The 24,095-nt window shown below is 40.4% G+C and overlaps 1 protein-coding gene across 4 annotated transcripts in view; it reads left to right on the top strand.

Annotated features, from left to right (window-relative positions):
* Positions 1-24,095, top strand: part of GLIS3 (GLIS family zinc finger 3) — a 553,880-nt gene that overhangs the window by 481,753 nt on the left and 48,032 nt on the right. For all 4 annotated transcript variants that reach the window (XR_010729083.1, XM_066257180.1, XM_066257178.1 and 1 more), the window contains one exon: positions 3,931-4,099. Coding sequence is in view for 3 of the 4 variants with exons in the window: in XM_066257180.1 (XP_066113277.1) it covers positions 3,931-4,099 (169 nt within the window). In the remaining variant the exon portion in view is untranslated. The remainder of the gene's footprint in view (positions 1-3,930; positions 4,100-24,095) is intronic.

Genomic DNA, 24,095 nt, shown 5'->3' with positions numbered 1-24,095 from the left:
CAGAGAGGGAGAAAGCTCAGAGCAGCAGGGAGGCTAGCTAGTTCCTAGTCCTCTGCTCACGAATTCATCTTAAGACCAGGCTTTTATTTCCTTGGGGAGTCCACCATCTCTTAATCACAAAAGCAATAAGAATTTCCAATATGTTCATCTGCCGTGCCTAATCAGTTGTTCCAGCTGCCAGTCATCAGCCCCGTCTGGAGGTTCACCTAAAAGTCCTCTTCCAGCCTTGAAAGCAGGACTGACCCCTGAGGTGACACCAGACAATGAAGGCCGCCCCTGTGGGCAGCCTGTGTGTGCCGGTTGATTTGATCACAACAGTTTTGTTAATATTGCCCTGGATTCTGGAGGAATCAGTTTTATTTCTTATGCTTTGATCAATAGGCCTCATATGCCCCATTGGTTGAGTTTGGAAAATCATTTTGAGTGCGTATGGAAGGAAATATTTTCCTTTTGTGAATGACCTTAGAATTGCACTTTAACATGGAGATTTTCTTCCTGGGGTTAAGAAATCACTTTGTAAAGCCAGAGCATTTATCTGGAAGCATGTGTTGCGGTGGCAGGTCTATGTAAAGTCAGCAGGTATTCAGACTTCAAACACTGAGAAACTAGCACCTGCCTAGTACAGAGTAGGGGCTGGAAAATTCCATTTGACTGAATAAAATAACATTCTTAGACTGGATTAAGTCAGTTGCAATCCTGGGTGTATGACTGTGATATAGTTGGCATTTCCTGTGCCATAGTGAAAATTTCTGAGAAATGTAGATCTTCGGGAGAGGCCAAGTGCAATCCTGCTGAAGCTACAGCTGACTCCAGAATTTTGTCCAGTTAAGTGGAAAGGTATATGAAACGGGGGTTGTATATATGTTGGAAAGACATACTCTGTCTCCTGTTATTTCCTCGAAATCTCTGGTCATTATACTAGTCACAGGCAACATCTACAACCAGCAGTCTTGCCATGGGCTTTGCATTTAAACTGCTCTGTTTAGATGCTTCATCGTAAGTTTCTACTAAGTTATTTCACCAGAAGAGTTTGTTCTATACTTCTCATCTTATCTGTTAGAAAACACAAGCAACTCATAGGCCTCATTTTGCCAAGAGATAATTTCTTATGTCCTATGCGGGAAACTGTCCAGTATACTTTCGATATTCAGACTTTAAATTGTACCCTAAATCCCTCCCTTTCTCATTCTCATGGGGCCTCCATTCAAAGGGCCGCCGACCATTTCAGTGACACTCACTAGCTATAGCAGTGGATGGAAGAGATGTCTGTAGTTGTGTGTTTGACTATTGGTCAGTCAATGCTTGACATCAGTACAGTTGGCAGGCATGTGTCTAAGCCTTTGGCTCTGTACCAGTCACCTCTTATGTCCCACCTTGTATCCTCTCCATCATCTATTCCACCTCTCTATTGCTATCTGCACCACTATTGGTAGCTTCTTTCTTCAACTGCACCGTGTACCTGTAGCTTTCTGCCCTCAAGCTTCTGTGATGCTCTGGTATTAAGCACAATATAAGCAAAAGCACAGTAGCATAAAATTGTCATAAATTATTTGAAGTGTGGTCAGTTCTCTGATTTGGCCAGAACTTGGGCATACTGTGGGGCCACAAATGAAATGATGTGTTAAAGTGCTTTGAACACTGATATTCTGTATCAGTAGGTCTTATATTTGGTAGAACTGATGTATAGAAGTCTCTTTCCCTCACTAAATTACAACCTCTTCAAGGACAGGGACCCACATATAGTAGAGTGCTAGCATGCAGTTACTTAATAAATATTGAATTAAAAATAATGTTTGGTGGATTGATGGATGGATGAATGGATGGACAGTGGATAGATGATAATGGATGGTTGGTCCTGGCTGTTGAATGAGATGAAGCAAGGCCTTTAATCAGGTTTAGCTTTCAGTGTGCAGCAAGCTGCAGACAAAAAAAACACCTAATTTCCCAGCCTGTTTCATTGCAGCTAATGCAAAAATGTTGCCTATATAGCTAATGTAGACCTCTGGGAGGTAATGCATTTTATCTTGAACAATCAAGTAGAGTACAGAGTGTGCACACCAAGTTTCCCGTTGCCCATGGGGTTATAAACAGCAGGGGCAAGTGCTTACCTTGTGATAAACATATACACACACATACAAAAGTACTTTCAGGGGACTAATAAGCGATGGGTGCATCCAGCAACTACAACAAAACAAATAGGAGTGCTCACATTACTATTAAGGCAGGAAAAAAAATTAACTGTGTTTCCATAGTGTCTCTGTGACCTCTTATTATTCCATTAGTTTTTGGAATAGTATATAAAACACTGAGCTCCGTGCTGATGAACACCAGTCCTAAAACTATTGCCACAGTGAATCCAAACAGCCTTCCCTCTTGGGTAAAATTATTTGGAATACAAGCAGAATTGTGGTTGCCTGAGTGAGCTGAGCATAAATGAGGGTAGTGATTCATAAGGTGACTGTAACAAGTTTGCAAATGTGCAACTTTTCTGGAGGCTGATGCACAACAGACGCTCAGCATTGCCGTTTTGAGCTGGTAAGCATTTTGCAGTCACTCCACCTCTTGAAGACCTGGAGGGCTGCAGAGAATGCAGGCTTCCAAGGACAGGAGTTAACCTGACACAGTGCTGACTTACCAGAAATAAACCCTTCAAATTAGATCACACCCCTGTCAGTAGCTTTTTAAGCAGGAAGATGATAATTCTGCCTTTTCACTTGTTCCTTTAAGCGCTTGAACTCTTATTTCATTAGATTAAGCTTTTGGGGGCTGGGTCATCTGGGGTATTAATTCTACCCTGGAGAGATTGGAGAAAAATGGTACTGGTCTAAAAATACAGCTCCCTGAACTTTTAAACCCTCAAATCTCTTTGATTAGGTGGCTTCTTTTTCTTAATCCTTAGCCTGATTTCTTTTATTTTTAAAAAGTCTGTTCTTTGATATCAGTAGAGTAAGTTCAAAAAGAGCAGGGATGGGCATAAAGGTCAGCATTGCTTTGTATAGGGAAGGGAGTTAAAGAGAGTCAGCATAATGATGCTAGTGTGATTGCACCGTAATGAGATGTCTGAGTAGGTCCCAGACTCTGAGAGTACCTCTCTGATAGTGACAGACTCTGAAAGTGACAAGCCCTAGTTTCTTCTGTGACATCGTACCAATTAGCTGATCTAAATGGGCATATATTTAAGTTTGACGTCACGTACACTTCTCAGAGGCTAGGCTGCCCTTATGAACGAGGCTGTAACTCACTGTGTCACATGAGGCGACAGCGAGGGCATATCCCAGAGGTGTGTGTGAGACCCCCCTTTTTATATTTTGCAGTGTTAGGAGAAGACTCATTCCTGATGAAGACCAAGTGCATCCCTCCATCATACCATTAGGGAAATGCCTGGGGTCAGTTAGACTCTGAAGTTAAAAGAGGGTAGGATCCTGCATTGGTGCTAGAATCAGGGGAAGCTCCATTCTCATTACATGATTTAGCAATGCCAGAGAAAGACCCGCAGTGGCTTGCAGCAGTGATGAGACGAGGAAGAAGGCCTATGCTGTACCCTTTGAGCGAATCTTCGGTTATCTGATTGAAAAGTGTTAATGCAGAGACCTTGGCTCACATGTAAACATTATAAGATGGAGTAATTGTACTGTGTCCAGACAGGATTGTAGTGGGACAAGGCAACGCTTATGGGACACCGTGAATGTCAGCCTGGAACCAGCTGAGTGTGAGCTCCCTGGATAGCCCTAAAGGCTCATTCACTGGGGGACCTGTTCTACCATGAAAACAAAAGCTATGTATATCCAATAAGGGGAGAACTGTTCCCTTAAAACCACCAGGATAAAAACAAACGATCCTCTAAAATATGTCTGCTGTCAGCCTTTGGTATTTTAAAAATGTGGGTTTCACTTGGGGCGCAGTCTGACTCTTGTTTTCTCTTGATTTCAGCTTCCATTTTCTCCAGCAATCATTCAAGCCGAAGTGGAACAGCTGCTGGGGCCGTGCCACCCCCACATCCTGTCAGTCACCCTTCTCCAGGACATACTGTACAGGGGAGCCCCCACAACCCCTCCTCCCAGTTACCTCCACTCACAGCTGTGGACGCAGGAGCTGAGAGGTAAGGCCATCTGTCTCTCTCTTCTAATAGGTGTTGCAGCCAAACCTCCTTCCACATGGAGAAATAAAGTGCTTTGACAGTTGCTGAATTTTATTAATAATCCATTGGTGGGTTGAGTTCCCCAAAGATGATATTTTAAAAGTACATACACAAAGCACATGGATCAAATATCTCATCTGTTTTATTTTCCGTGAGAAAAAATGAAAAGATATTTGCAGCCAACCAAAGCGTCTGATGCTGGGAAAGCACGTCAGAGCTCCTCTGTCTTCCCCCATCTCCCCTCAGCTTGTTTCAGGGACTCAATTTGAAGTTCATGTCCCTACAGATTGAGATGTTTTCCAAATCAGGATGAATGGTACCTTCCAGCGCATAGATCAGTAGTGTTCGATTGAGAATACAGCATTAAAGGGCACAGTATTGTATACGGGTGACGAGAGAGGGACTATTCACATAAGACTTCATGTTGATGCCACCCTTGTGAAGAGTTTCTGAAAGAAAATTTTAAAATCTTGACACTTCAGCCCCTGTCTTTGGGTTGCCTAACCCTCCCGTGACGTGAGCAGTGTGCCATTCTCTCCACTTGCCATCTGCCTTGATTTGAGCTACCTAGGGGTTACTCTCAGACATCCACAGGGGGGAAATGTCCCTGTGGGCATCCCTGTGCAATCCTGGAGAGTTCAGCATTTGGTAGGCAGACCACTGGGCTGTGAATCGGCAGCAGGAATAAAAGCTCTGAGTCTTGGATTTCACCAGCAATACATGGTTTCATCATTGCTGCTGTGGTCTATGAGTTTGTTTATATTTTAATGTGTTTTAAGTCCGATAAACCATATTTTAAAATTTTAAGCCTACCCCTTTATTTAGAGTAATACATCTGTTCATTTAATAAGAATCTGCTCTGTGTTGTACATTGTGCCGGGTGCTGGGGATACAAAGACTATTAGAACAATGGTTTTGCCCTTAACGGGATTTAGTGGTGAGGACAGACATGTAAACAAAGTATAGTAATGCTGTTTGAATAAATGATATAATAAAGATGCCACAAGAGCTCAAAGAAGATGTCCCTAGCTCTGCCTGGGGGGGGGGGGGGGGAAGAAAGACTGAATAATCTAGGTATTGAAGGAAGACTAAGGCTTCTGCAGATGGATAAGTGGGAACCACACCCAAGGCAGCAAGAGATGGGGAGGGGCAAGTACACACACGCAGGGAGGTCCCCCTCGCTCCGGTGACATCGTCCAGTGGGAACTTAGACAAGAACCATTATAGGCTTTTTATTATGAGAGAAAGCCATCAGATTATCATTATAGAGAAAGAATTCAGGTGACAAGATAGGAGTAATTGAGGCTGGAAGCGGGGGACAGCATGTTGGGAAAACAAGTAGGACATTATTGTAGGAGTCCTTGTGAGCAATATGAGGACTTGAACTGAGGCAAAGCATTAAGTATGCGGAAGGTATTCAAGAGTTATTGAGAGGCAGGATTGCTAATTATTCTTGTATATGTCGACTAATGAGGAGAAGCCAAAATTCATCCCTGAGTTTCACCCTTAGACACCAAGATGGAAAATGGAGGAAAAGAGGGTATTGAGTTGAGGAGAAAGTGGGAAAGAAAAATTAATTATAAAATTATTAAGGGATTGAAGGTTTTGAATTTTAGGTGGTTGTAAAGGATCTGTGTGGCTGTGACAGCTGGTCAGTAGAAATATGGACCAGAAGATGCCAGACTTATTTTAGCAATTACAGTTACTTTTTCTTTTACAGTTAAAGTATATACAAATTATTAGCCTCCTCCCACAGGATCCATCAGCAAATGGTGTGAATGATAACCATCTATTAAGTTCATAGACACTGAGGACAGGCAGTCTTTCCAATTATCAGATGTATTCCTGTAAGTTGAGATGTGTTTATTCATTTTAGCATTTTATTTGATTTACAATTGGGTTTTGAATGATATTAGCCATAGACTCATTTCACTGCATTCTGCCTGGCTGCGAATCATACCCCACTAGGTAGTGTTGACCTTTAAACAAATAGATAGCCAGAAATATCTGCAGAGAAATGGGTTTATTTGTGAACAAGAAAGAATTGCAATTCAGGATATTCAGCTAATAATGGCAAACCATATGCAAGCCCAGAAAAACAAAGGAGAAGTATACACTTAGGGACTTGGGAGGGGCTGTTGTAATGGAGAATACATTGGAGGAAATGGACAGTTCCAAGTTTAGTGACTTTTTACTGGCTGAGTTATGGCAGTCTCCCATTGGCTGAGCCATTCCTGGACAAGAAGGGATCTTTTCTTCCTCTGGCTGATGTAGTAAAGTAGTATCACTCTCTGTTGGAGATGCAAGGTAGGTCTCTTGCTTATGAGGTCAGTAGCGTATGTTAAAAGTGCCATGTGCATGAGAATTCTCTCTTCTTGTTTTGACCACATTTTTTTTTAAATAATTTTATTTTTTTAATGGGGTGACATCAATAAATCAGGATACATATATTCAAAGATAACAAGTCCAGGTTATCTTGTCATTCAATTATGTTGCATACCCACCACCCAAAGTCAGATTGGGTGACTCTGTCACCTTCTATCTTGTTTTCTTTGTGCCCCTCCCCACCCTCTTTCCCTCTCCCATTCCCCCCTCCCCTCCCCGTAACCACCACACTCTTATCAATGTCTCTTAGTTTCACTATTATGTCCCACCTACGTATGGAATAATACAGTTCCTGGTTTTTTCTGATTTACTTATTTCGCTTCGTATCATGTTATCAAGATCCCACCATTTTGCTGTAAATGTTCCGATGTCATCATTTCTTATGGCTGAGTAGTATTCCATAGTGTATATGTGCCACATCTTCTTTATCCAGTCATCTATTGATGGGCTTTTTGGTTGTTTCCATTTGACCACATTTTAAAGGAGATTTCTGTTTACTAATTATCAGAATAGTGAAACTTAAGAAACCATCCATTGAGACTCCTCTCTTTTATCTCGTCTTATTTGTAGTCACAACTACTCTTTACTAGAATATAAGAGTAAAGCAATCCATGTAGCTTCTTTTTGTACACAGCCATTAAAATAATACATATAGAAAAAGGTTTTAGCCATCAGTGGAGTCAGGAAGAACAGCCCCAAAATCTTATATCTGAATGCCAGCTCCCACCATTACTAATTGTTTGCATGTGTTCCATAGATGCTTCGGATGCCTGGGTTGTTGTTTTTAACATTTCGCCATGTTTCATTTATTCAATTCTCTCTTTTGAGAGTTTATAACATTTTTAAGAAACTGGAAGAATAGTACAATGAACACCCATATACCCTACACCCATATTCACCCCTTGTTAATATTTTGCCAGCCTTCTCTGTTTCTGGCTATCTCTTTTTGTCTCTGCCTCTGTAACTTGGGAGATCCTTCATTTGTTTGTTTGCTTGCCTGTTTTTTTCTGAATGATCTGAGAGATTGTTGCAAATATCATTGAGCTTTAACCCTAATTATTTCGGGAGAGATCCCCTAAGAAGGCCATTCTCCTACATAACCACAATACATTATCACACTTGGGAAATTTAACATTTATAATTATTATTATCTAATATACAATCAATATTCAAATTTCCTCAATTATGGGAATAATATTTTTTAAGCTATTTTTTTTTCTTTTTTTCCTTTTTATGATCCAGGATCTAACAAGGATCACAATTCTTATTTCTTTTTGGTCTTCTTGAATCTAATGAAATTTTCCAGGTTTTAAAATTTTTTATCATCATTATTATTATTGTCGTTCATGACACTGGCAGTTTTTTTAAGAACTCAGGACATTTTTTTTGCAGAATGTTTTGCAGTTTGAATTTGTATGATTGTTTCTTACCCAACAGAGTCATTATAAACACTTTTGGCAGAAATACGTTGAAGATGCACTGTTCCTGAGCTCTTCTGAGACTCCGTTTGCAGCTCACAGGGAATTAGCTGTAAATGAACCAAAGCAGGTTAAGCACTTAGCATATTACCTGGCATGAAGCAGGCGCTCAGTAGCTGCTGCTGCTAACATAAAGACAGGCAATCTTGGGTTGGCTGAGAGAGTCAGGTTTAGATTCTGGAGGGCTTGAAATGATTACAGTGTTGATAATGTAACTGATCATGGAAGGGAAGGGGAAGTGGAAGGGGAAGATGGTGGTACTTTATGCGGCTGGGTGAATGCAGTGGACGTTTCACTTTTGTGGCTTGCTGCTCTGCTCTTCCCACAGGATGTATGCCCCATCCCTGTCCCAGTCCAACTGGAATGGGCAAGTGTGGAGAAGGTTATCTCTTCCGATCAGGTTTGGAGAGGAGGATGACATGAAACAGCCCTGAATATTCACTGTGTTTGCATTAGTGTAAAACATAAAAACACTAAGAGGAAATGTGCTTACTTTCCGCTTTTCGTTTATATATTTTGCCTCTGTTTGCCTGGGAAATCCCCCAGTAAAAACTCCGGCAGTGTTCTTAACGGAAATAGGTTTATCACACTTTGCAATTTTTTGTGGGAAACTGGCATTTTTTTCTGCTTTGTGGGCATTGATTCATAATTTAGCTTTAACTTGTTAATAAAATGAGCTGAGTCACTGTCAGGAGTCAAGAAAGGTCCTCCACATCTTTCCAGTTAGCATCAGGTTGTTTGATTCTTAAACCATCACAAAATAAAAGTCAGTTCTGTCAATTTGACGGGGTTCTATTTTTAGTTTGAAATGTTATCTGACACATCATTTTCGTGATTGAAGCAGTATCACAGCACATCACCTAATATTGGCTTAAACTTATTATGGGAAGTGGTTTTTACTGTGTCATACCAAACTAGCCAGCAGTACTTTAGACCAGAAAAACCCCAAAAAAATATTCATGGAAGGCCCCTTTTGAGATGGAGAAATATTACAGTCTCAGTAATAAGTCAGCTGGATTTATGTCATTCATCTCTTTCGTATGTCAGCCAATGGTTTCTCTCCATTCTGAAGAAAGCCACAAACGTGGTGTGCTCTGAGGTACAAGTGGCAGAGCTTCAGGGGACTAGTGGGTTCACCACAGTGGAACATCCTGTGAGCTCCACCTCTGAGCTAAAGAGAACTGAACGCAAGGAAAAGGTGTGGTCTCTTTGGATAGTATGCAATTGAGAACCTGAATCAACAGCAGAGAATGTTAAGGACAGTTGTTTCTTAGAAAGTTGTCAAATCACCTTAACCAAATAAGGAATGCCAATTCCTTGAGTCTGTAACAAGTCTTAGGAAGCTTACTGTTATTTATTCATATCAGATGTGCTGTTGCTAGAATTCCAGGTACTTTGATATATATGTGCTCTTTCTGTGCCTTTGAAAAACCAGAAGTGGTATTCAGAGATGTCATTTTAATTCAGCACTGAGAACATAGTGCATATTTCCTGGATGCTAAGGGGTCGAAGACAGCAATTGTTTTCTATTTAACCTCTTTGCAGTTCTGTCAGGTTCTTTTGTTCTAGTCAAACCAGCCTCTTCATGGACTGTGTTTCTGCATCTTAATTTAGGATCTTTCTAAGACTTCCCTCTTTTTTGTCATATTCTTGATTAAATATTATTTATCCTTTGGAGCTTAGGTTTGTTCTCAACCCAGAAAGCCTTGTTGACTCTTACAGGTCACAGAGACAAATCACCATTAACTTCCTGGGTCCTTTTTATATGTTTAATTTGTTTACCACTGCCCAGATGTCACCTTTCTAACTGGATTTTTAGTTCTTCAGAGAGAGGAGCCTTAAGTTTCTCGTAACCTTCAAAATGCCTTGTGCTCTACTATTAGTGGTAGGTGCTGAGGAGGATTTGACAGAGGAAGAGGGTTAGTGAGGAGAATGCCTAGGAAACAGGAGGTTATTGCCAATTCCAGCTGTCCACGTGGGAGATTCCCAGAAAAGATTGTTCCCCTTGATTCCATTGGTCTAGATCAGGGGTAGTCAACATTTTTATACCTACTGCCTACTTTTGTATCTCTGTCAGTAGTAAAATTTTCTGACTGCCCACTGGTTCCACAGTAATGGTGATTTATAAAGTAGAGAAGTAACTTTACTTTATAAAATTTATAAAGCAGAGTTACAGCAAGTTAAAGCTTATAATAATAATTACTTACCAAGTACTTTATGTCGGATTTTCACTAATTTAGCAGAATAAATCTTTATAAAACAACTTACTGTAGCATTTGGTTGCTCCACTACCACCCACCATGAAAGCTGGAACGCCCACTAGTGAGTGGGAGGGACCAGGTTGACCACCACTGGAGATGATGGTGATCCCAATTCTCAGAGTTCTCACCATCTTGTATAACTCATATATACAGGGTGGAGCAAAGGTAGGTTTACAGTTGTAAGTACATGAAACAGAATTTATTCTTAAATCAATATTTAATTATTATTTTCCATATGAACAACTGTAAACCTACGTTAGCTGTACCCTATATTGACACAATAGTTGCTCTAAGACATATGTTCATGCACACGCACGCACACATTACTCAGAGTCCCAAGCCATCACCCATCACTGGGGTTCCCTACACTTCTCTCCTGTGGTCATTAATACTAGCAGTGTAATAGTCACCATTGTCTCTTATTTGCATGTGTAGCTTCTGAACAGCTCAAAACCAGGCCTGCTGCTTTGCTGTCCTTTTTTCCTCCTGGACTTCTGGAAAAACAGGAACATTGGTGTCTTTACATCCAGCTTGTTCGAAGTCTTACACACGCACACTCCACATCATTTTCCTCTCTCTTTAATCCCTTACTAAATGTGCAATAATGCTAAAAAATCGTAAGCATCATATAAAATATTAAATCTTATCAAAATCTATCTTAGCATTGGGTTCATTCATTTATTCAGTCATTCACTCAGCTGGTATTTGTGTACTAGGCAGTATGCTGGACACTGAGGATATGGTGGTCAATAAGATGATAGGAGTCCTGTCTTCAAAAAATACCCAGTCTCATGAGAGACAACCAGGTCAGTGGGCAACAATAATCGAGGATGTTATGAAAGGGTGCTACAGGGGGCTTTGGAGACACACAGAAAGATCAACTAACCCAAAATTAGGGAGGGAAGAATAGAGGAAGAACTATCTTCCTGAAAGCTGAAGGTCTGTAGGACCTGGCCGGGCAATAGCGGTGCGGACAAAAGCTCACAAGAGACAGAGAGCAGTGATGAAGCTTCAGGTATAAATGTGGAAGGAGCCTCATTAACTGCACTAAGGTGTTTGGGCTTTCCTTTGAGGATAAGGATTTGTGTATTTGGCCTATAAGGGTACCCTGTGACTCGGGCATATGTTTCAAACACCTCCCTGTCATATTATGCACCTACCAAGAGTTCAAAATGTAACCTGTGCCCAACAGAAGAAATGATGAAGACGGACAAATGGTGCTAGTCCTCAAGAAGATAAGGCTAATTTTTGTATATGCTAGACTGATGAGACAGCACAGTGTGGTATATTTTATTTTCCTTTTAAATACAACTTGAAAAGACAGTTTTGTCCTTTGCAATTCAAAGCTTGTATTTTATATAGTCATGACATATCAGGGTTTTGCAGAGTCACTGAGTGTCCAAAAAACTCCTCTGTGTTAGAGACAAAGTGACGAACATCTGAACAATAGAGCTCTAATATCAGCAATAACTTCGCTCACTTGTCTTATTATGTCAGAGAAGACTTGGATATTGTTACAAGGTTGAACATTGCTGGTGTCATGATTTGGTTGCAATTTATCCAGGGAACATTGCTCTGAGAGGCTCCCTCATATGTATGCCAGACACTTTCCCAACTGTCTTGAAAGATATCGGTCTTATCAGGTAACAAATAAATACCATTTGTTAATCTTAAAAATAAAGCTCATCAGTCTGATTGTTGAAACAATTGAGAAAATCCATTGTCAAAAAACATATATAACCCTCCAATAGCCGTTTTTATCAGCCTGCATGTTGGCATCTACCTCACCTTCTTTAGAATTTTTGCATATGAGGGTCACCTAATGCCAGGTGATCAGGAGCATCATCTCTCTTTGCGCTGCAGCTCTTTATATTCAGAGGCTAGTTATCCTCATTTGGCATCGTTTAAAGGGGTCAATTCTAATATCCTAGCATTGACAATGGAGATTAGAGCTTTACTTCTTAGATTGGAAACATTTGGGGTCCTTTTCCTATTTTTTTTTTTCTTAAATCTGTCAAACGTTCCTGGTACTTCTCCATTTTTATTCCAGGACAGAATAGTCTATCAGTCTTTAAACTTCTTAAATATTAATCCATGACCACAGCCATATTTCATTCCTTATGGCTAATATCAATTGGGTTATTTGCCTTTGGAATGAACTTTCTCCTCATAGAGATATTCACCTTACTAATAGCTTCTTAAATATTCCAGACTGATTTACTCCTACTTGTCACACATATGGGGAAATGGGTGATATTGTTTCCTCTTATCTACCTAGTGATTGGGAATGGCTCCATTGGAAAACAAAACAAAACCTAAATTAAAAATCTAAAAAGTCTAAAAGTCAACTTTGATTCCTCCTTTTCCAAATACTCTCACTGTGATTAATCTGTATGTATTATTAGCTCAAACACATTTAAGTTGAATCAGCTCCACTTCTCCACCCCTAGTTCACCACCATCGCCTCCCAGCTCAAATACAACGGCCCCTAACTGGTCTCCCACATCCAGTCTTGCCTACCCACAGTCTTCCATCTCACCCCTTCAGGGCACACAGGCCTTTGCTCCACCACAAGATGAGCCCTTTAAAATATATAGCCCTGGCCGGTTGGCTCAGTGGTGGAGCGTCGACCTGGCGTGCAGAAGTCCCGGGTTCGATTCCTGGCCAGGGCACACAGGAGAGGCACCCATCTGCTTCTCCACCCCTCCCCCTCTCCTTCCTCTCTGTCTCTCTCTTCCCCTCTCGCAACCGAGGCTCCATTGGAGCAAAGATGGCCCAGGCGCTGGGGATGGCTCCTTGGCCTCTGCCCCAGGCACTAGAGTGGCTCTGGTCGCAACAGAGTGATGCCCTGGAGGGGCAGAGCATCGCCCCCTGGTGGGCAGAGCGTCGCCCCCTGGTGGGCGTGCCGGGTGGATTCTGGTCGGGCACATGCGGGAGTCTGTCTGATTGTCTCTCCCCGTTTCCAGCTTCAGAAAAATACAAAATAAATAAATAAATAAATAAATAAATAATATAAATCAAACTGTTGAGGATTTCCTGCTCACATTCCTCCCCGCAGCCATACTACTTGGAATAAAGTCTAGGTCTTCTTTGAAGTCTACATGGCCCTCTATGGTCTGGTCTTCATATTCGTCTACCACCAGTCCTCTTGCTTAATATGTTCCAGCCACACTGTCCTTACTGTACCTGGAAAACAACTCGTGTCACCTCAGGGCCTTTGTACCTGCTATGCCTGAAACCTAAAGTCATCTTCACCAGAACTTTGCATGACTTGTATCTTTATATTGGGTGTCTGCTCAAATGTGGCCTCTTCAGAAAGGTCTTTCTTAACCACCCCATCTGAAATTCCCCCCTCCAACTTCATTCTGCTCCTTAACTCTATTTTCCTCTATAGATTTAACACCCCTTGAAATGACACTGTTTAATGATCTGCTTACAATCCACTAGCAGGGAAGCACCATGATAGCTGAGACTGTGTCCTGTTTACAACCACCTTGTTCACAGTCCTCCCCCTCAGTGCTTTCAGGGGCCCCTAAGAAACTGTGTGGAATGAATGAATGTCAGTGGAAGACAGGACTATGACTGTGATTCCTTTATGATTTCTGGGAAAGGTAAATAGTAACCCTGAGCAGATGGCTGTTGTTTTTTAATCTCCACATTTTCCTCTGGGTCACTTCACTGAAGCAAGAGACGCTGATGTGTGCATACATGTGGCAGTCCACCAGACAAACAGCTTGACTCGTGGTTCAAATATCTGTTCACATCAGACTATTTCCCATGTTGTTTTAATTGCAAAGTGCATTGGTTCTTTATTTTAGATTAATTACAAGCACACATCACAAAGCAACCATTGGACTGGCTATAAAAGGAACTATATTTTTAAGTGCCAAGAAAGTTATTTCACCTCTGAATGCCAAATCAGCCATCTTTATTTTGTTCCCACATTGCAAACAAATCTACGCCATGTGAAGCCCAAGATGATGTTTTTTTAGTCCCCTTGGATTTTCAGTCAGGAAAGTGAGTCATGACAGTAACAAGGGAGGCTTGAGGTAAAATAGAATGTCTTTTCTTGCAACTTCTACTTTAGGGCATTAGCATGAAGCAACATGGAGTTCAGACTAAGCCATTCCATTATTCAGATGTGTCAGTGGTTCTTTTCATATGCTCTCTCTGAAACGGTGAGTCCTATGGAACCAGAATTCCCCAAGTGAAAGCCCACAAGCCCTTCCAGCCTGAGGTAAGACTTCCACACATTACAAAGCACCTCGTCTCTGACGTAGAAAAGGCTGTTCAAAGGAAAGCCTCTGTTTAATGTTTTAACAGTGTGATCTGGAAATCAGCGTGGTCTTTTCCCCTCTGGAGTGGGGACTGTTGGGGGATTTGGCTGCTAAGAAACTATGTATCTTTTTGTAAGTGAAGGGCTGTGTGTTTATTAATGATGTGAGCAAAAACTAAAAGACAAAGTTCTTTGGGTTAGTCTTTTTGGTTAATTTCCTGAGAAATAGTCTTTGGTTATTTTTCTGTTTAATTGCAAGAAGAAAAACTTTTCTCTGTTTTAATCATCTTCTCAGAGTAAATGATTGGCTTTATTCTCCAATTGGAGTTATATTTCTTTCTCCGAAAGAGAGAGAGAGAGAGAGAGAGAGAGAGAGAGAGAGAGAGAGAAGGGGGAGAGAGAGCAATGGAGAAGCAGATGGTTGCTTTTCCTGTGTGCCCTGACTGGGAATCGAACCTAGGACATCCACACTTGGGGCCGACGTTCTACCACTGAGTCAACTGGCCAGGGCATGAATTTTTAATTCATGCTGTTTCCTCTAATTCATTTCTCTAGCCAAGTAACATAACAGCACATTTTCTTACTGGCCAAACCACCAACTAGTTTCTTAGAGAGTTTATGGATTATATTGACTTTTGAGGTGTCATTTGTCAGTGGCTTTCAAAGGCACCTGGCCATATTTGGCACAAGCATTACATTTTGAATTTAGTTCTCAAAGTTCTTCAGATATCATCAAGAAACTGTTATATGCAGTTTGAGATTATGAGAAAGGCACAAGTAAGGCCATTTTTTATCTACCTATACCTCCTTATCTCGTGTTTAGACAAGAATAACACTTTTTCTCCCTCATTTCTCATCTGATAGTTTCATTACACTTGCTTCTGAATGATTTCTTTTTAATTGAATGTATTCTGCTGCAAAGCACACTGAACTTTATTCCTCACACTGTACTGAACAAGAAAGTCTTCCCTTTGCCACTGGGCAGGCTGTGAGTTAATCCTCTAGCTTTGACCTACTAAAACTGCCAAAGGGATATCACTGTAGATTTTATTTATTTATTTATTTTTTGTGAGAGGAGGGGAGATAGTAAGGCAGATTCCTGCATGTGCCCTGACCAGGGTCCATCTGGCAACCCTGTCTTGGGTCGATGCTCGAGTGCCAAGCTATTTTTAGCACCCGAGGCTGATGTTCGGACCAACCAAGCTATCCTAAGCACCTGGGGCCATGCTTGAACCAGTCAAGCCACTGGCTGTGGGAGAGGCAGAGGAGAGAAGAGGGGTGAAGAGAAACAGATGGTCACTTCTCCTGTGTGCCCTGACTAGGAATCAAACTTGAGACATTCATACAAGACCAATGCTCTATCCACTAAGCCATGGGCCAGGGCTAGATTTTTTTTTCCATAGCATTATTTTTTACGTTAAATTTCCAAGACCACTCTGGTTGACACCTTTTTTTTTTTTTTTTTTGTAAAGAGGATAGATTTGGCAGAGTCATACTTTTCTTCTCTCTCGTCTTATCACATAGTTTCTGAAATAGACAAACAACTGAGTCACAGCCAGTTCTGCAGGCAAGATTTTCTAAAAATAGTCCAACTCTTGGTTAAGTGGGTCCTGCATAGTTCAATTCTCTAACACAACCTGGATGTTCTCTGTTCTTCCCTTTTTATTTCCACAAGGTGGAAGGTAGAGGGTGGAGGATAGAGGATATTGTGATGCTCAATTTCAGTATTTATCAGAAAAAATATACTTCTCTGGCTTAGACATTGTTTCTTTGTTTTCCTGACTTACAGTTGACACCCTATACCCAAGTGGAGAAACGTTTCTCCAGAACATTCTATTCTTTCTATATCTCACAAAAATTCACTATAGTATACATGTGAGTCTTCTTTAAAAAGCCTTGGTGATCATTTCACCTACAACTAGCTTCACAGCTCTCAATTTGGTGTGCTCTGTGGAGGTTCCAGCAATTATTTTTGAATCTTGGCCTTGTCCACCATGATACATTATTTGCAGTTAATATTGATCCAGCCTCTTGTAAGGAGAAAGAAACACTAAACCCTTCCAGGGGATGGATTCTGTTCTTTTTCTAGTTTGGAACAGAGTTCTCACATGGACATATGCAGCTCTTGGCCTGCTTTGGTCCTGCTCAGATGGACAGTGTTGCAATTACCCACACTTCCCAGCGGCCATTTCTTCATTTCTGAAAGCTGGTCTTGATTGTCTCAGAAGCAGAATTCAATTTGCAGTTCCCCCAGTAACGTGCTGTGATTCATTCGGGGACAAATCTGGATTGAACTGAGTCCAAGTGTCTCTTTTGTGAGACAGAAGGGAAGTATAAGTAGATACTATAGTCACCAGATGAATCAGCCAGGAATTCATGAAGTGATTCATAAATCATTATAAAGACCACTAAAGTCTACTAAAACGAAGTGCTGTTTGGCTATACAAAGTGGGGTATTATCATTGGGTTTTTTTTAAATGTTAAATCAGATGTGAAATCCTTAAAACTGTGCTTTTCTTTTTAGGTTTTGAAAAGGATTCCTTTTCTCCTTTCTGTAGTTAGCCAACTGCTAAAACCATTTTTCATTGATTAGTTTTCACAGATGAATTTAAACCACCATAGATGATACCACACAATTCTTTGTGGGAATAAAAAATACCTCCCCAAATCCACCATAGACCTGTTTATATTCATTATTTCTACTCCTTGGCAACAAATCAATAATATTTTTTATGTGAATACAATGAAACAAGCTGTGCTGCTGCATTCTCTCTTCTTTGGGAGGTCTGTAATCCCCATGGAAGTGCGGGAGGACTATCCAAAGCACATATCATCCGTCATTTAATCTAGTAGATCATGTAAACACCTTTTCTTTCAAAGTGTAAACCCTAAAAGCAGTGCTAAAATGCACAGTCCCATTTGCTTGCCAGAACTGCTTACTTATACAGCACAAGTAAAGAAAGACCTATTTATGACATGGGCTGGACTTGTTCCACAGTTTGAGGAAATTTTGTTTGAAGAAATACAATCATTAGTTGATGTAGAAATACTTTGGACTTGCAGACAGGGGAAAGAGTCCTGCTTGAAAGGTGTTATCCTGTTGGAAAACTAAAGGTGTGAGCTCAGCTTAGGCATGAAAAACCCCAGTTCAGAATTAAGGAGGTTTACCACAGCAAACTGAGAAACCTATCTCCATGGTCAGGTTTCTTTTTACAGAACAGAGAGAGTCAGAGAGAGGGATAGATAGGGACAGACGGACAGGAACAGAGAGAGATGAGAAGCATCAATCATCAGTTTTTCATTGTGATACCTTAGTTGTTCATTGATTGCTTTCTCATATGTGTCTTGACCGTGGGCCTTCAGCAGACCGAGTAACCCCGTGCTCGAACCAGCAACCTTGGGTCCAAGCTGGTGAGCTTTGGTCAAATCAGATGAACCCGTGCTCAAGCTGGTGACCTTGGGGTCTTGAACCTGGGTCCTCTGCATCCCAGTCCGATGCTCTATCCATTGCACCATCACCTGGTCAGGCCATTGTCAGGTTTCTTAAAGGCAGTGAGTTGCTGATATATCCCCATCAGCCTGGGATAAGGATCAAAATCTCAAAAGCCCGTAGGAGACCTCTTCCGTCCTTCCCCAGACCACCCCTTCGTCTTGCTTCACATCTCCACTAGAGAGCATCTTTCCTTACTGGGATAGAGTGGTATTTGCAGAACTAGCATAGGACTGGGCAAATCATTTCATGCTTTTGGGCCTACTTTAGTTTATACAAATAGATAGAAGGGTGTTGCTCTCGTGTCCTTCAATAAAACATTCTATGCTTGTATGAATTTGTGAATTCAGGATACTCCCTTGGAAAACCCGGTACCAAGAAATGAGACTCTTACATAAGACCGTGACTAACTGCCCCCAGAATCAGGAAGTTAGTTTCCATATCTGAATAGTTAAGGGAGAAAAGTGTCCTAAGATTTTTTATTTTAAGAACTCTATAGACATTCTAATAGAGTGCTTGAACCACAGTGTTATATAGTTCTCAAGCACTGGGTACATATTAAGGTCAGGGATACCTTATTTATATATTCTGGCCCTGGCCCGTTGGCTTAGTGGATACGGTATCAGCCTGGCATGCATATGTCCAGGGTTCAATCCCCGCTCAGGGCACATATGAGAAGTGACCATCTGTTTCTCTCCCTCGTCCCTCTCCCTCTTCTCTACTTCTTCCCCTTCCACAGCCAATGGCTCAATGGTTCGAGTATTGGCCCCAGGTGCTGAGGATAGCTTGGTTCATCCAAGCGTCAGCCTCAGGCACTGAGGATAGCTCAATTGATTCAAACATTGGCCCCAGATGTGGGTTGCCAGATGGATCCCAGTCAGGGCACATGTGTGAGTCTATCTCCCCTCCTCTCACTTTAAAAAACATTATATTCTACTTAGAGCAGCCATTCCATTTTGTGTTATAATCATCATGAAAGGTGTCAGACATTCATTATCTAAAATATTCTGATACCTTTGACTTCTCATTTAAATTTATTTATAATCCACACCCATCCTTCACCTTCCATTTTTTATTTTCCTTCATAGTACTCATTTCCTCTAACTCAGTATATAGCTTGCCAACTAAAATGTGTTTATTGCCGGCCTCCCCTCATTAACATATAGGTTTCACAAAGACAATACATGTGTCATGTGTTGCTTTATTCTTAGGTCTTAAAACAGTGTCACACACTGTCAGTGCTCAATAATTATCTCTTGAATGAACAAATAAAAATGTTAGCTCAGATTTTACAGTCCTCAGTGAAAGTGGAGATTATTTTTATTTTATACTTGAAATTGAGACTGGAGAAATCTGGTAACTTATTTATGATTACCCAGCTAGTAAGGGACAGAACCAGATTCAAGCCCAGGACTTTTAGCTTATCTGTTGTCAATGACATTGACATCCATCTGCTTCTCCTGCCATTTGTAGTTTTTCTGCGTACGGACCTCACCGGTACTGCATGTCTTGACTGGGACCTGTTGTGCTGTAAAACAGTGTCTAAGCTTAAGTACTATAGTTGCAGGAAAGATGACCTCTGTGTTTCTGACCCACCTTGCTGCAAGGTTGGGAGGCTTAGTATAAGCAGAGGCCAGGAGCAGGTCATACAAGGGAAGAAGCATAACCAAGTAAATTCCTCCAAAGATCAGACATTTTCTAAGGTATGTATAGATAAATAATTACAGAAACCTTTTTCAGTTTCTTTTCCAGAAAATCTTGTATGACACCTTTAAAACTTATTTCCTTCTGTCTTTCTTTTGGGGGGAGGGAGGGGTAAGCCAATGAAGCATAGTTTACGCTAAGGTTATATATAAACTTCTCCGCTAAATGAGTGGAAATGTTTGGCTCACTTCGGTGATTTGCTTTTGTGTGATCTGTTTCTGGTAAGCAATGATTTTTTTTTTAATTCTAGTCTGTTGTGTGCCTATTTCCATAACAGTCTTCTATTGTCTTATAAAAGTATAAAAAGCCAGAGAAGAGACTGGTAAGCTATGTTGAATGAAACCTGTGAAAGGTCAACTGCACATCAGCAGTTGGGACCTAGAAAATGTTTAGACAGTTTCTCCTCTGGCTCTTGGACACGGCTGGAATTGTAAATGAATTAGAGTGATGTCATCTTGACCTGATATAATGGGGCAATGAGATATTCTGTAGGAGAAAAATTGTAAGTCACTGCAATTTATATTCAGCATCAAAATTGTTTGTTTATTTTTGCATCATTCTTTTAGTTTACCTTCTTTGCATTAAAAAAAAATCTCTGATTTGGGCAGACTATTCTGACCATTTTCATTCTGGCATGTGTATGGCCAGCAGTCGCAGCCATTGCTGCTGCTCACATGCAGGTTCCCATTAGATTCGGGAAGATGGCAAAGAAAGAGTGGAGCCAAAATATGGTGGGCCATTCCTTTATAAAATCTTGTACCAGCCAGCGAGCAAACACAGGGAAAACACTTCCCTCTTCATTCAGAGCTCACAAAGCCCTGACACATTCTCTGGTTCCACAACCAGGAGAATCTTCTCTGGTTTCTCCTAGACTGAAAGGCCTCACCAGTCTCAGCAGAGCTCGCAAAGGACCCTCATCTCTGGTTCCCCATCTGCACACCTCTCTCTCTGCCAACATGACATCTTCCTCAGCACCCTGCATTCTCTCTACTCTCACTCTGCAAACATGACTTCTTTCTCTCTTCTCTTTCTCCCTTTTTATTTTCAAAACTTTCTGGCAGGAAACCTCTCCTCCAGCAAACATTAGCAAAACAATGGCCCCTCCCAAGCAGGAATGCAATCCTCAATTTGCAATCAACTGCCCTGCTCTGAGGGCAAACACACATGCAGCTGCCCAACACCATTTTTAATAATAAAAGTGAGCAAACAAAAAACACAAATTTTTCAAACTCATTTGCCCAAAAGTATGCGTGTGTGTGTGTGTGTGTGTGTGTGTGTGTGTGTGTGTGAAAGAACAAAGTTGAGGACACAAAGAAAATGGGAATTGTTAAACCTAATCCAGAGGGACTTGAAACATTGAAGACACGAACAAAATCCTTCGATTACACATCAAAGCTTTATTGTCTAGCTTGGCCAAGGGGTGGCAGCTCTGACAGAAATCTGAGGGAGAGCGTGTGCCGGCCCTTTGTTCTACTTGGTTTTTATAGTTTTGTAAGTGGGAAGTACAGAAGTAAAAATTGCAGTTAGGAGCCCTTTACCACTATTGGTTATAGTCATATGTCCTTTAACATGATAGGACCATGTTCAATTTGCAAGCCATACATCATTTTGGAGAAAACAAAATTTACAAGTCAACACAATGGTAGAAAGATGTCTCTTTACATATTAAAAGGCATTCCTATATTTTTTAGTGTTTATCCGCCATCTCTCTGTCTAGAGTCACATGTATTAACCATATGCATTTACATAGGAGAGGTAGTTTCGTGGGGACAAATGCCCGCAAATGGCTCATTACTATAAGAAAAGGTTTATTTTGGCTTTTCTCTTTCTGTACCTGACTAGCCATTCACCCCTTTCCCCACAGGTGTGGTGGAATGTCTGGGAATCCATGTTTTCCTTCCCTTTGCATTTATAATACAATGCCAAGGGCCATCCTGGTTTTATGCCAATCACACAGTACCCAGATTATTCTCAAAATTTCTCTGCACACCTTAACCCAAATTAATAAAATGTTCTTTAAGCCTCTTAAAATATGAATATTGATTCTGTAGCTTTTGGTACTTTACAACACCTGCAGGTGAGGTGGCGCAGTGGCTCCTCAGGAATCATCCTACCTTCAATAAAAATAGGAACATTTTATATTTTGCTCAGTAAGCTTCTGTTTAAATCTACATGTTTTTTGTTTGCTTCCTTCTGGAGTAAATGGCCTCAAACTAATCAATTTTCTGGAGTCCTTTCAGTTTTTGAAATAATATTTCTGGCATCTCTCTTGCTATGAGTTGTCAGTGATTATTTTTGGAAGCTCTCCGGGCCTTGATCCTAACAGTCGGACTCTCTTCTACCTTCTTCACTCTTCTGTGCCTGAACGCCTGATTTGAATTTGCTACTTCTACTCTACTATGACCTGGTTAACAAGTCACCAAGTTTATAAAAATTAATTGAGGGATTGTGAAAGGTTTTGCAATGAAATACTGTGTAGAGTTTTTAGGCAGTAACAGAATTGATTCTATGTGCTGTATTTGAAAATCAATCACATTAATACACTCACTTCTTGTGCTGGACTTTTTAGTGCTCACTTCTTTTTAAATTTTCTTTTCCCTAGAAATTGTCTGGATAATTGAGATCACATTTAAACACTTTTCATCTTTTCTCATACATGTAAAAATTACAAATTTTGTACCATTTTTTTCCTTTTCAAATCAAAGACTATCTTAGGTATATGTTGGCTAGTAGTCAAGGCCGTTGCAGCCGTGCAGAAGCAGGTTCTCATTGAATTTGGACAGATGATAAAGAAACAGTGGAGCCAAAAAAATGGTGGGCCATTCCTTTATTAAAGTCCCGCACTGGCCGACAAGCACCCACACAGGGCTCCCTAAGCCACTGATACGTTCTCTCGTTCCACAACCAGGAGAATCTTCTCCGGTTTCTCCTAGAATCAAAGGCCCCACCATGCTTAGCGGAGCTCGCAAAGCCCATCTTCCCTGGTTCCCCATCTGCACACCTTCTCATTCCCTGCCACCATGTCTTCTCTCTTAACACTCTGCATTCTCTCTGCTCTTACTCTGTAAGCATGGCTTCTTTCTGCCTCTTCTCCTTCTCTCTCCTCTTTTTCAAAACTATGGTTCAAAAACCTCTTCTCCAGCAAACATTAGCAAAAACAATGGCCCTTCCCAAACAGGAGTGCAATTTGCAATTTCACAGGCCACATAGACCTGGTGCTGCCCAGCCCCTAATGCAAACTATAAGTGAACAAACATAAAAATCATATTTTACAAACTTATTTGACCAACACTATACATTTATTTACTTAGGATTTAGTTTATATTTGAATTTTTAATAATAATTTATATGGAATGACACACTATATTTTATTTAAATTTTTTTATTTATTGATTTTAGAAAGTGACAAAATGGGAGGGCAGAGAGAGAAAAAAAGAGATTTTATTCTACTTATTTATGCATTCATTGGTTGATTCTTGTATGTGTCCTGCCCAAAGATTGAACCTGCAACCTTGGTACATTGGGACAACATACTAACCAAGTGAGCTATCTAGCCAGGGCCTGACAGACTATATTTTAAGTTATATTAACTTTATGCCATATAATATTACTTATTTAAATAACCTAAAGAAAAATCCAGTTTGAATTAGCAAAAAAAAAAGAAATACAGAGTCAGTTGAAAACTCAATAGGTATTTGATTCCCTTTGAGTCTCTGACATAAGCAATGCTACCACATTTTTTTTCCCTCATGAGCATTACTTTAGGAAGTAATATGTGGTAGCCAAAAACTGCATGGCCAGGATTTGGAACTTGTGCAAATGAAAAAGATAAGAATGGCTTATAACTAGCATATAATTATATATTCTCTAAGTAGATAGATACACATATCTAATTTATTTGTAGATATATAATCTGTATATAGATAGTCTATTATATAGAATTTAAATTTGTTTTAAATTTTATTTAAAAAATTAAATTTAACAGGGTGACATTGATCAACCAAGAGTACATAGGTTTCAGGTAAACGTTTCTATAGCATTTGAACTATTGATTATGTTGTATACCCATCACCCAAAGTCAAATCTTTTTCTGTCACTGTATATTTGTCCCTCTTTACTCCCTTCCACCAACCCCCTCCCCATGTCCTCCTTCCCTGGTAACCACTTTACTTTTATCCAGTGGTGGGATTCAAATAATTTAACAACAGGTTCTCTGCCCTAATAACAATCTTAAGAATAAAAAAGCAATATACCAAAAGGTAGTTTATTATCTCATGCAGTTAATATTTAAATAAGAACAATAAAATAGGTACATAAAACTAGATTATAAGAGTTTTAAAATATTAATGAAAAATATTAAATA

This window comes from Saccopteryx bilineata, chromosome 2 (assembly GCF_036850765.1).
Source record: "Saccopteryx bilineata isolate mSacBil1 chromosome 2, mSacBil1_pri_phased_curated, whole genome shotgun sequence".
In the NCBI taxonomy this organism is placed as follows: Eukaryota; Metazoa; Chordata; class Mammalia; order Chiroptera; family Emballonuridae; genus Saccopteryx; species Saccopteryx bilineata.
The sequence above is the reverse complement of the archived record's forward strand: the minus strand, read 5'-3'. Positions and strand labels throughout refer to the sequence as shown.